Source organism: Scophthalmus maximus, chromosome 20 (genome assembly GCF_022379125.1).
Source record: "Scophthalmus maximus strain ysfricsl-2021 chromosome 20, ASM2237912v1, whole genome shotgun sequence".
In the NCBI taxonomy this organism is placed as follows: Eukaryota; Metazoa; Chordata; class Actinopteri; order Pleuronectiformes; family Scophthalmidae; genus Scophthalmus; species Scophthalmus maximus.
Window position 1 is genome coordinate 15,188,603 of NC_061534.1, and position 13,123 is coordinate 15,201,725.

The 13,123-nt window shown below is 41.6% G+C and overlaps 1 protein-coding gene across 7 annotated transcripts in view; it reads right to left on the reverse strand.

Annotated features, from left to right (window-relative positions):
- The window catches only part of erbin (erbb2 interacting protein), a 54,581-nt gene that overhangs the window by 3,290 nt on the left and 38,168 nt on the right, over window positions 1-13,123 (reverse strand). For 6 of the 7 annotated variants that reach the window (XM_035607793.2, XM_035607791.2, XM_035607794.2 and 3 more), the window contains 12 exons: window positions 10,594-10,693; window positions 7,507-7,628; window positions 6,951-7,124; window positions 6,056-6,241; window positions 5,830-5,947; window positions 5,553-5,736; window positions 3,943-5,461; window positions 2,895-3,038; window positions 1,673-1,729; window positions 1,341-1,508; window positions 221-313; window positions 43-117 (listed from right to left, as the gene is read on the reverse strand). In XM_035607793.2, the coding sequence (XP_035463686.1) occupies window positions 43-117; window positions 221-313; window positions 1,341-1,508; window positions 1,673-1,729; window positions 2,895-3,038; window positions 3,943-5,461; window positions 5,553-5,736; window positions 5,830-5,947; window positions 6,056-6,241; window positions 6,951-7,124; window positions 7,507-7,628; window positions 10,594-10,693 (2,940 nt within the window). The remainder of the gene's footprint in view (window positions 1-42; window positions 118-220; window positions 314-1,340; window positions 1,509-1,672; window positions 1,730-2,894; window positions 3,039-3,942; window positions 5,462-5,552; window positions 5,737-5,829; window positions 5,948-6,055; window positions 6,242-6,950; window positions 7,125-7,506; window positions 7,629-10,593; window positions 10,694-13,123) is intronic. The other variant, XM_035607796.2, reaches the window with a different exon arrangement.

Genomic DNA, 13,123 nt, shown 5'->3' on the forward strand with positions numbered 1-13,123 from the left:
TTTAACTTTTCGCGAACACTCCGGAGAAAGACGGCAGATTACCTGGATTATTTTATCTCCAGGCTGCAGAATCTTGGATGCTGGTCCTTCAGGCTGGACCCTTGTCACAAATATACCCTGAAACAATGGAAAATATTAAACCATGCATAATTGTACAAGGAGGAGAGGAGGATAACGTACAGTACTATTATAAGAGCAAAGATCTTTGGTGTGAATTTACATTGTCATCTGGATGAAAGGGGTTTCCTCGGCCTCCTACTCCCCCTGATATACTGAAACCCAGCTCTGGATTCTTCTCCACTTTCACATGGAGCTGAAACACACCCACACAGTCGTTCATTGTTAATTACACAACTTTCTTGTGTTAGTCCTCAAAAACCACAGCCGGAATTTAGATATTAATAATAATAATAATAATAATAATAATAATAATAATACATCTTATTTAAAGAGCACCAATCTAAAAGTCCTACAGAGTAAAAACAATAAATACAATTAAAATCATATTAGTTACCTACGGAGCTGGCTTTCACGCTAATGTATTAATGAAACTAAATGACTCAAATTCTGCTGGATGAAATAGAATAATAAAAATCTATAAGCCAAAGATGTACAATTTTCTTAGCGGAATAGTTTTGGGAGATACACTTGTTTGCTTTGTGGCTGCGAGTGAGATAAGATCAAAACCTTATGTCTGTATGGTACCTATCAATCATTAGCTGGTCATATTAGCAAGGGTGGGTTTGTCCAAATATGACAAAATCTGACACCCACCACATAACCCTCCATAAAACCATAACTCAGTGTTTACACTTGTTTTTGTACAAATTAAATAAACAAGATTTCACATGTAAACAAGTGAGCTTTAAATGTACCTATGGTTTTTCATTATTGATTAATCTGTAAATTATTTTCTTGATTAATTGATTGGTCCATAAAACTTTGAAAATGTTGACCGTCATTCCTAAACCTCAAGATGATGTTTTGTTTTGTTCACAGACTAAAAATATTTAGTTTACTGTCATAGAGGAGCAAAGACATCAAACAGAAAATATTCACATTTAAGAAGCTGAAATTAATTTTTTTTATATATAAAAACTACTTGAACCAATTATCAAAATAGTTGGCGATTCATTCTGTAGAAGTTTACTAATCAATTAACTGTTGCAGCTCTATTCTACAGTTTCCAGTCTTTATGGTAAACTGCTGGCTGTAGCTTCATATTTATCAGACTGTGGTAGAGATCTTGTCATTTCACCCGTTGCAAAATGTCTAACTTTTCCTTTAATCAAACCTCAGACAAGCCAACAAAGAATTAGTTCTTTCCATTTGCCCTTCACCTCTTGCTGCATTGCGTCGTGTGGACCCCGGGGGGCCCCTGGTGGCTGCTGGGAGACTTTGAGCATCAGATAATCAATGAGCTGCTCTCTGGAAGGGTGGCGGGCCATGGGCCCCTGGCTCATCTGAGGACGACCGGAGGGGCCCATCTGTCCGTTCATCAAAGGCACCTGGGAAACAGAAACAACACAAAGCGATGAAACGTGTTGCAGCAGGACTTTCTTCACCGGCAAAAATGAGCCGGAAAGGGAACCTCCGCAGATCCAAGTAATTCCACAATCGGCAAGGTTTAAAATTTCACAACCGTTTTATGTCGGTCTCCAGCCAAACATACTTTTCTGTGGGGGTCCATGGTGTAGCTCTGTTGCCCCTGGGGAACATACACATCATCCTGAAACAGAAGAAAGTGATGTTCAATAACAGCTCAACAACAGTGAGCGGTTGATTTAGAGAAGAGGAAAAGATCTGTTTAAATCGATGAGAGACTGTGATTAGCTTCTATGCAAAGTGTAATTGTGAGTATTAGTCTTCTGAACATGAAGTGATTCCTAATTATCATCTAAGGAGGAGGTTATACAACTCTCAGACATCTCCGGAGAAAAAAACTTTCATACCAAAAACTCTAAAATCCACTTTGCAGATCACTTGACATTTTCTACCACCTTACCTTCCACAAACAATTTTCATCCCCACATGTTAAGTGAGAGGTTATGAAGTAATTTTGGAGGGAGGACGATGTAGGAGGAGCATTTAAAGTAAAGTTAAAGGAGAACAAAATCATCGTAGCTGGGATGCATTACATCCACAGGGGGAGTGTAGCAGGTTTGAGGGAACATGATGAGGGACAGTGGTGATGATGAGGTTAAAGTACCTGCAGGTTTAAAAGGGGGTGTTTTGTACCATGTATAGAACTCAGATCACATCTGGTTATCAGCTTTAGACTTAATCAAGGTTGAGTTTCCTAGGGGGGAAACCCTGCTAAAATAAGTAATTCATTAATCTGACAAGGATATGTATTCATGCAATTATATCGGAACTTAAGGTGGCGCATTTTATTATCAGCTGGATACAGAGGAAATATAGACTAGCTGTGAATGCGCCTCCAGAAATAAACAGAATGCAGAAACCTGTTTTTGTTCAAGACTCAGATGAGATGTCTGTCATGGTCTTGAGCAACAGCCTCCAACTGTATTGAAATGTCTCTCTCTGACTTATAAACCAAATGGGTGATGGCACAAAAAACGAATAGGCCCCTTTTAAACAAGTCTATTCGAATCAAAGAAGAAAGAGTTTCACAAACATCCTGTTAGAAACATCACATGTGCCAGGATGAGTTTGTGGTTTGGAAGAAAATCAGATGTTGGGAGGGACTTTGTCTCCTAACAGATACTTTCATGTCTGTTAAAGCACAAGATGACTTCTGGGGGTCAGTGATCACTTTCCAACATCGAGGAGAGAAGGAAACAGACATTTCCTCATCTTCTGAAGGAGGTAAAACCCCGAGCCCCGGCTTAGTATGAGGTGCAGGGGGCAAACCACAAGTTCACAGTACTCACACAGAAGCCCAGAGCTCCGTAGGGCTGTTCCTCTCTGGCACTAAAGACCAGAGACCCTTGGCTGGCATGCATATCCCTACAGCTGCCGTAGTGAGACCAGCTCAGCGGGGCATTATTGGAATTATAGGAGCGAGACAGCGCACTCTGAACAGAGGGACGACACGGAACAACCAGCAGCGACAGACATGTCAGCGGTGGCCATGCAATCCACCAGACGAGAACGACATAGAAGACACAACAGAAATGGTTTACGGCAAGAAGAACAACAACAACAAAAACCATGCAGTGAATAAGAAGCATTCCGCACACAGCTGGGTTAGTAGGCTTTTATAAAGGGTCAGTTGACTCGAATATCTCTTCTGGAATTTAGCCGTACAATTAGTTTGGGTTTGATTTGTCTGGGCTTTAAGATACTCTAATGCAATAGAGGTGAATTCATTCTCATTTGTGGTGGAAAAAAAATTAAAATCTGTGAGATTTCTTTCCAGATACATGTCAATCATTCACTCAACACTATCAGTGCGGACCTGTTCTTTGGAGAAAAGTAGTTCCGTAGAAATATTAAGATTTATCACGTTCGGCGACATTGTTTCTGAAAAGATTCAATGCTTCACCACCACCAGAGCTCCTTTAACCTTCATTGTTTTAGTCTGTCAGCAGAAAAGTCGAGACAACGATATCTGAGGAGCAGGACAAATCAAACCAAAGTCCCGTCAAGGCTACCGGTACGCGAGAAGTTATGTTTTTGGTGACCTTGGTGAATTGAAAGGGGCTAAAGAAAGGTTTTATGAATACTTCATCTTATTCACACAGTATTTTGATATTCTTTGGCATCAAAACCATTTAAACAAATACAATAGGTCTATAGCAAATTTTAAACCTAAAGATTACGGCAACACAACCTGTAAAAATGAGCATATTCATACTGTTACTAAGCTAACATTCCACCCTAAAACTGTAATAAAGAATCATAGGACAAAAAAAAATACAACACTGACAGTTCACTTTGGAAATTGGAAAGACACTTCATCACATTAGCACTTTTTACCTTTTCCATTTTCTTGGCCTCGATGTGACGCATCACCTGGTCTCTCCAATCAGTGGGCACCCGTCCTGTGCCCACCTGTCCAGGACCGTCCAGGAGTGAGTGCTCAGACTTCACCCTGGTGTTGGGCCTTTTGCTGGGACTGCTGTGCTGGTAGCTGAAGTCACAGACGGACATGGTCCTCTCTGGAAGCTCGTGGGGCTGCGGGCGGGCAGCCGGGGGCCTGGATGCTCCGGGTACGTCGATGCTGTACGTGCGAGCTGACAGGGGCCTCTGCGCGGCCTGGCTCATTGCCAGTGGCCCCCTGGCGAGGGTATGAATGTCCCTGTACGTCATATATTCCCCCTCAGGCAGCTGCATGCGCCTCGGGTCACCCATTGACGCCGTGGAGGCGGAGCTGCTTTGCCTCTGCAGAGTGCTGCTGCGAGGCTGACTGCCAGTAGAATGAAGTCTCTCCTTTGCCCACATGTCCCCAGGAGGTTTGGGAGCCATGGGAGGCCCCCGTTGCTGGGGCTGTAGAGGGTACGGAGGTGCCTGGTTACGATTGGAGTAGTTGGTGTTCGCTAGTGAGTGAGGAGGAGGGGGGAGGAAGCTCTGGTGCTCTGGGGGCATGGGCATCCTCTGGGCCCACAGGCCCTCTTTTGGCACAGCACTGCTTGTGTACTGTATGTTGTACTGAGGAGGAGGGAGGCCCATGGCCATGCTGGAGGAGACGGGATATCTGCTGGTACTGGCAGGAAGCATGGGAGAGGAGAGCAGGTCTGAGGACGATGCAGTGGAGCCGGGGTAGACCTGGAGAGTCTGGTCATTGAGTAACTGGCTGGCTGACTTGCTCCTGACGATGCTCTGGCCCTGAGCTCCGAGCCCGGGGCCGGCTCCTGCCATCCTGGTCATTGATACTGCTGTATCGTACGAGTCATCATCCCCATCAAAGGAGAAGAGCCTCAAGCCCCCTGTTTCTATGTTGCTGACACTGTGCGACTTCATCACCTGTGGGGGATAGCACCTTTTTTCTGGAGACAGCTCCTCTGTGCTACGAGACAGAGACATGTCGCTGCTGGCTGTCACGCCTGTCGAGGCCACGTGCACAGCAGATGGCGCCCCTCTCACCGCTTGGCTCTTGTTGCCCAGACTATTGATGCAGCCGAAGACCTGCTGGTTTCCATTCTGAAAATGCTCCAAGTTGTCATTGCTGAAATTGGGCTTGCAGACCAAGTCCTCCCGGGCTACAGACCCATTCTTGGTTTTGTCCAGCTCATCCAGCTGCACCATGTTGTCGGTTGGCAGCTTGGACACGTTCATATTGATCTGGTCCCACTTGGTGTAGGTGTCCTCCATGCCATTGTTGATTCCCTTCTCAATGAAGGCCAGTCTGGCTTCCATGGACAGGTCGTAGTCACCCATTTTTTCTGGCGGCATCTGTTGGGTTTTCAAAAGTGCCTGAAAGGACGTTTCAGAGCCGTTTCCAATGTGGAGGAGAGGGGTGGTGTCTTTAGGCTGGTTCATATTCTCATCTTCTTGTCTAGAAAATAGGAAATAAAATTGTGATTACAACAGGATGTCATCCCGATTCACCCTTTTTACTCCATGTTAACGCGTCGATGAATTCCTACCGGCTTTTCGGGAGGAAAGGCATCTTTGCTTCTCTCTCAGGTGTGCACAGAGAGTTGTCCTGACTGCTGTCAGTGGTTAGAGACACTGAGTCAGACATGCGTGACGGTGATGAACAGTTACTGTTGTTCTGGTTGCTGTTGGCCACTGTGTCATCCAACAAAGAGTCTGCGTCTTTCCCATCGTCTGTTAATCAAAAATCAGTGAGTGTATTGTTTCATCGACAACGTCACTTGTCAAATTGAATTTTTCGCTTAAAATACAAACAAAACTTTGTACCTTTTTTGTCCTTACATAAAGTCACTACTTTAGGCTGGTTGATGGAGATCTCGATAAGAGGGGGCCTCATCTCTGCAATCTTCATCTCCTCTTCTTCATCCGACAGCTCCTCCGAATCCTGAAGAGAAACACAATTGTTTTCTTGTTTTCTTTACAGATAGACGCACTTTTTGCTGACACACTTGGGAGAAGGCCTGATAATTTCCAATGCCAAGTATTCAGGTACCTCCATGGTGTCCTCATGGTTCATCGCAGAGCCCTCTGAAGATTTCAGAGGGACTTTTTGGGAGCTGTAAGATGTGTCTGAATTGTCTTTTGATTCCGGAGCGAAGGGACCTTGGGCACATGAGTTGGCGGAAACTTGGGGCTCCTTGTCTGCTGCCACGCCATTGGGGCAAGGGGCCTCGATCACCTACACAAAAACAGGTGGTTTTCTATTAAAAATATTCCTTCCCTTACATATTGAAAATGTTCTCTAGTAAAGAGGCACTAAGGGGACGTAAAACAGAAGTAGACAAGAAATGAAAGTGACATTTCTTTTGAAAATAAATTAGGGCTGTCAAAAATTTCTATTATTTAACTATAAAAAAAATAATGTGTTAAAAAAAATGCTGCCCCCTGCTCAACAAGTTCAGCTTCCACCAGCTAAGCATCTTTGGGATGTTGCACTTCCATCATGATTTAATTTTGCCCTAGTTTTTTGTTTATTGTTTTACCACATATTCCACAGAGAGCACTATTTTTGTATGAAAACTGGTAGAAACTTCTATATCGTTTTTATTTCATGAAAGCTGTTTTAATTTCCATATAGGCGACAGCTAAATGTAGGTTTGTTTGTTTGTCGCAGGGATTCTATGCTCATTGACCATAACAGGAGGATTTTGTTGGAAGAGAAGTCTCTTTTTATGTGTAGATAAGAGCAGCTTTTAATGTTTATAAATTTAGAACACAAAGTCTTTTCTTTTCTATAAGGATGCTGCCACAAGTTTTTTTTGCTAGGAAATATATTGGCAAAAATAACCTTCCAGTGGACATTATTATTGTTATCGATCAAATAAAAATGAAAGAAAAAAAAAATCACTTGACAGCCCTTAAATAAATTCATTGTATCTGGAGCTGACCTTAACACCCACGTCCTGCACACCAATGTGGTTCCTCTCCACTGGTTTTGCATCTCTCCCCGACTCGTCACCTGACTCGTCCTCCTTCAGCCTGTGAGCCACAGACTGGGCCGTCTTCACCATGTTCTTCAGCTCGTCTGGGTATGGTGTAGGGTAGCGCTTCAGGTTTCCCTCCTGGAAGGGGACAAGAAAGCTTCAAATTAAAATCATTTGGTTTGACAGAAATGTGAAATGCTTGTTGAAAGATTCAGTTGGAACTACATGAAGAATGATAAAGTTTCCCATAGATAAACAGGCCCTAAGGATGGATACAACTATCAGTCAGACTAGGCGATGAAAAATCCCCTGTGGCCTTCAACAATATTTGAATTAAGTCACAGAAAATGGGTCATAAGAGACGTTCTACATGAAAGCAGCGACATCAAAGGGGAAATTGTCGCTTTTTATATATTCTACAGGCCAGTGCAGCTGTGGTAAATCATGTCACCCCCCCGCCACACACACACTCCTTATGCTATCCCAGTTATTTGAACTGTGACAAATTTGTGACACTTACCCTCGGTGGTGTTTCTCTCTCATCCTTGTCCTCGTCACACTCAAAGGCCACCTGAGCTCGGTGCTTGCGCTGCTCCTCCCACAGTGCCGGATTGAAGCTCTCAGAGTCAGAGTTGGGAATGTCTGGCAGACAGAGAAGAAACCAGGACAAGAATAATTTGTTAGTTTTTTCCCCCTAACTTCAATACAGTTTCCAGTTTGACCACAGGATGGTGCAAACACACCACAGGGCCCATAAATGGAGGAGTATTGGAGGAAATTGAGACTTTTTTATTAACCCCTTTGAATTCTCGTTCAGACAAATGCCTCTCAAAGTCACAGAATGGTATTCAAAATGACCATGTGCTACTATTGGATATCACTGAATATCAAAACATAAAATTGAGATTGTAAAATGCAATAAGGCAAGTATATAGTTCAGCAAAATTTTAAAAACACTCAATAACCAGCCTTAAAGAATTTGCCTCTTAAATATTTCTAATCTGTAATCCCTATACAACAATATGCCAACACTATATCTATCTATCTATATATATATAGATATATATATATATCTATATATATATATTTAATAAGCCTTCAAGTCAATCTCACACCTTCACTGTCACTACTGTATTACTCCAACATGATCACTATGAAAATTATGTGGTTGTAATAGTGCAGGTTTTCTGAACCGCTTACAGTTGCATCTTATATTGTTGACCTACACTCTGCTGTGTCTTACAATGTCCGATACTTGACAGAAGTTGAAGTTCATTCATATTTTTTCGAGCTATATTGAAAGTGTGATAAAATTACCTTCTTAACCTTTACACACACAGCAGATACTCAATGTACAGAGAACGCTTGCTACCATATGAGCAAGTGATCTTGGTTCAATTAAAGCCAACATAACCTGACAGTAGATCATATCAAGAACCCTGATGGTCGATTTAACACTACATACCAGATTGGGAATATAAAGTGGACATGCGTCTCCTGGTGTGTAATTTCCACATCAACGAGTTGTAAAACATAACTGCAGTCAGAGGTCTGTACTACGAAGAAGGAATTGCGGTCATCGAGGTAACTTCAGGTCTAACGCTGTCCTATGAAGCTGGTTCTCTTCTTACGGATAAATCACCACAGTAACTTATGCTGAACGGCTAACCTGCTCCAGAGCCAGTCAGAGCCAGTCCAACTACTGACAAATCAGATCAATGGAAAACCAGAGTCATCATTCTACAGGATCCTGAGTAACGTGACAAATAAAGAGCAGCAGATATTAAGCTCAACAGTGACCGCTCACTTTCAGGACGGTTCCGGTTCCAGAAATGAATTTCCGATTCACTCACTCCATTGGTGTTTCATAAAATCCTTATTTAAAGAGTTTTAAGCCTGGATCCAAACAAATAAACCACAATATTAATTGTTACAATAAAACATTAAATTCGGAGCAAAAAAATTGGAAAACTGATAATGGGCAAAGGTACAACAAGACTGAACAAAATTATTTTTAGAGTGAAGGAACTACTCATCCCATTAACCATTGCAAATACCTTTCCAACAACTTCCAACCAATGAGAGAAGTCGATGTTTTACTTCAAGATTGTTGGTAGTGTAGTCCTTCTGAACGATATCACAAATAAAACACGGTTTTCAAAAAAAAGGTTGATATCATACAGACTTGTAGGTTCTACAGGTGTATATACCATCATTTCACAACCTCAGAGCTCGCGGTAAGTCGAATGTGGGTGATTACGACATTATGGCTAATAATCAAAATGCTTGATTCAGAATATGAATTGGATTAATCAACACACATTAACTTATATCTGCTTCAGCAGCAGAAATGGTCTGACATCACTTCAGCTTCTCTTAAAAAACACTCAATGACTAGTCTTAAAGAATTTGCCTGTTTGGAATTTAAATATTTCTAATCTGTAATCCCTATACAACAATATGCCATCATCGTCAGACAAAAGGGCAAAAATATTCACTCAATAGTAAACTTGATAAATTCTAACTATATTTTTGAAATATTTTGAGTGGTTCTTTCCGGTTTTAGCTGTTTCATCATATTATTTTAATTTCATTTTTCCATGTCCCCTGAACCAAATTACCCTGCATGTATCAGAGTTTCTTTTGTATCATATTAAAAACTTTAACAACCACAATGTTGCTTGTAATTAACGACTCCGTCTCTTTCAGTTGAGACAGTTGATATCCAGCTTCGTATTACAGGTTATCCAGGATGGTCAATGTTAGGTTAAGTCAAACCAGATAAGGAAATCGTATCCAGGGTGTGTTGAACTTGCTTCGTAGTACAGGCCCCTATGACAACACAATGAAACGGATCAAGTTTTTGTTTTGGAAACATTCCTGATAAGGAAATATAGAAAATAGTATAAAGCGGACGATGGGCAGAACTTAGATACAGTAACCTTTCTGATGGTGTAACTCTCCTACCCCCTCACGTCACTGTCCATCGACATATTTCACTATGGACGCCATCATATGCCAATTCAGTAGACAATGTCCAACCCAAGGTGCAACACATTGCTGAAACTGTATGAAAGTCAAGCAGCTGACTCATTACCATTTCAGCAGTTCAAGCACAAAAGACATCATGAACCACTAATTACTCCAAAGCTAAGATGCGACAGGGTCGTTGCAAGCTGTCTAGTGCAATATGAAACCAAACCAAACAAACAGATGCTCGACAAGAGAAGAAGACTTGCTCTCAGGTAACGAGGTCCCTCTTTAATTATGAAGACAAGGGATCCTTGCAGGTCACCTCTAGGACTGCCCCAATACGGATGGTAGTTGTGGTTAATCTCTACGAATCTCTATTATATTAATCTTTTCATTTTCATAATATGTTTACGCTATGTAACATTAACTTCTCAGTCAGTGTTTTGTCTTTATACACACCTCATAGGAATACAGTTGTACGAGTTGAACGAGTGCTGATTAATCACCCGTCTCTAATACTAAGAGCTGATTAGTGAAAACGGGTCAGAAACATTTGCCGTTCAAGTGTCTGTCAGATGAATCATGAATGAATATGAAATAAGACATTAAGTGTTGGTGAGTGCACAGTACTCACAGTCCTCAGTCCTGGTTTGCTGGGGGAACATGTAGTTGGTCAGCACAGTCTTGCGTGTCTCTGGATCCTCCTCTTTCTGCAGGGGGATAAGGGGCTTTGACTGTGGGAGACAAAATGTATCTTTGAGTGCCCCATCTGCAATGAACAGCATTTTGTCAAGACACTAGGAGCTCAAGGAGTGTCCTGGTGTCCCTGTACCTCGCTTTAGCATGGCAAATAAACTGGGATCCATCATGAAAAAGAACACATAACCACAGAGGAAGTAACATCACAAAATGCACCAATCCCCACAACTCCCCAAAGTTATTTAGAGCGGAATTTCTTTCCTTCCAATCTGGTTGATATGGGACATTCTTTATATACATCATGATGCCTCTTCCTGTCCTCCGTTTCTTAACGAAGCTTCCACCAAGCAGCAGTGTCTCCTAGGCCCTGTTACCATGGTGACACCTGCCCAACAGTATCCATGTGACTTATCACTAAGTTCTTAACTAGTCAGTAAAAAAGCTGGTGATAACAATTTTCACAAAGACCCCCAAACATCAAAAAAATAAGATTTCAGGAATGGTTGAAAAACCCTGAACCATGCGACAGCCATAAACTACGGTGGCCCTGAAGTGCAAATCATAACGACAAATGTGAAAACACGATGGTAAATCATTAAACGTGATGGCAAATTTATGAACAACGGCAAATTAAAAAACACAACGGCCAATCAAAAACTCAATGACAAATCAATAAACATAACATCAAATTAAAAAACACAACATGCCAAATGACCAAAAAATTTGTTTTCTTCTATCTTACAATTTTTGCAATTTGTCGTGGTTTATTTTTTTTTTTGTCATTGTGATTTGCACCTCAGGGCCACCGTAATGAAGGCCTGAGATCCTACTGCAGAAAACAAGTTGAACGAACAAACTCCGAGCAAAACCCTTAAAAAAGATTAACCCTGAGATGTGAATTTCAGAGTATTCAGAGTATCTGAGTTAGTTCAATCATCTCTCAGTACGCTCACTCTGACTTAAGCAAGTTCATGGTTAATGGCAAAAAAAAATGCACCATGGCAGCGGGTAAATAAAGAGCAGAGCTTCCGTCTAAATCGGGTGGAGCCACAAAGATTAAAATGTGGTAATGCACATGTATCTTGAGAAAACAGCAGCAGCAGCGGCGGTGAGAGAGTTGGACAAAAGACTCAATACGTTATAATTCAGTGCAGTGTACCAGACGTCTGGCAACAGCAGAAGAAAACATTGATAAAACAGAAGTTTACAGATTTATGATTGTAGTCTGAGCCAGTAATAGCCTCAGGATTTTTGTTGATCTGTAGTTGAAAACGTGTCAAGCTTTAAACTGAGTTTAAATATTTGGATGTTCAAAAACTCACCATATTAAGTCCAGTTTTTAAATGTTCCAAATCAAATTAGCCACATCCTCATTCATATCACATAATCTACAACATGCTACAACTATGAAAGGAATGTTCCATCAGTGCGACCAATCACACCATGGGAAATGATTATTAACAGATATATATTAAATATACACAGTTACACAAAAAGTGTCGTGTCTAAAGCTTCTGACAAAACAAATCAGGCTTTTAATCTTCCCCAAAAGTAAACTTTTGCAAATTAATGCACTCCCATATGCGCTTTGATATCAACTGTATGCATGAGGAAATTAAACTAATGCCAGGAAGGAAAAACTCTGCAATCACTGAAAAAAACCTGCCAGTGAGCAGGTTAGGTTCAGAGAGTAAGTTGCCACAGTGACTGACCCACAGTCAGTGACTGACCCAGGGTCTCCCTCATCTCAGGGTTAACTCAATTTTCACCAAACCCACTTTCCAAAACAGGGCAGCAGTTATATGACACTGGAGCTCTGCCTGTACAGACTGTTGATCAGAATTCACAATGTAAGCTGCAGACTGACTGTCGAGAGGCTTTTAAATGATGAAATGATTAAATTCCATTGTGTATTCAATGGGCTGCTGACTTGAGGCCAGGACAGGGGAGCTGTGGGCTTCATGGCTGGTTCTGAATAACAGTTTTTCTGCAAAACTTTGATAGGGCTGCAGTATTTCTGTGACAATAACCTAGCCGAGATGAGAAAAAGCATGAATAAATGATTTTAGATTGCGTTGAAAAACAACAGACAGTAATTTAGAAATATTTATAAGCTGGAAAATGTAAACACACTGAAGCGATGCAGTAGTCTCCAACCTCACTACGCCTTTGGACACAAAAACTCTGCTGCTTAGCTTGATGAGAGTAGTTCAACAGTTCCTTTCCCACACAAATCTACGACAAAGTGGGACACCGAGCCACTACCGCAAATACAAGCTGACCAGACTTTAACATTTCCACCTCTGTTCGGCTTATCTTGTATTACGTTGAGGATCGCGTTAGCTAGGACAGAAACTCAAATTTCAGGTATCACGACTTGCCTTGATCTCTCTACGTCTTTTTTACCATTTGCTGCTGCCTTATCTCATGAACCGCCTCCCATTGGTTTAGATTCGTCAGACCAC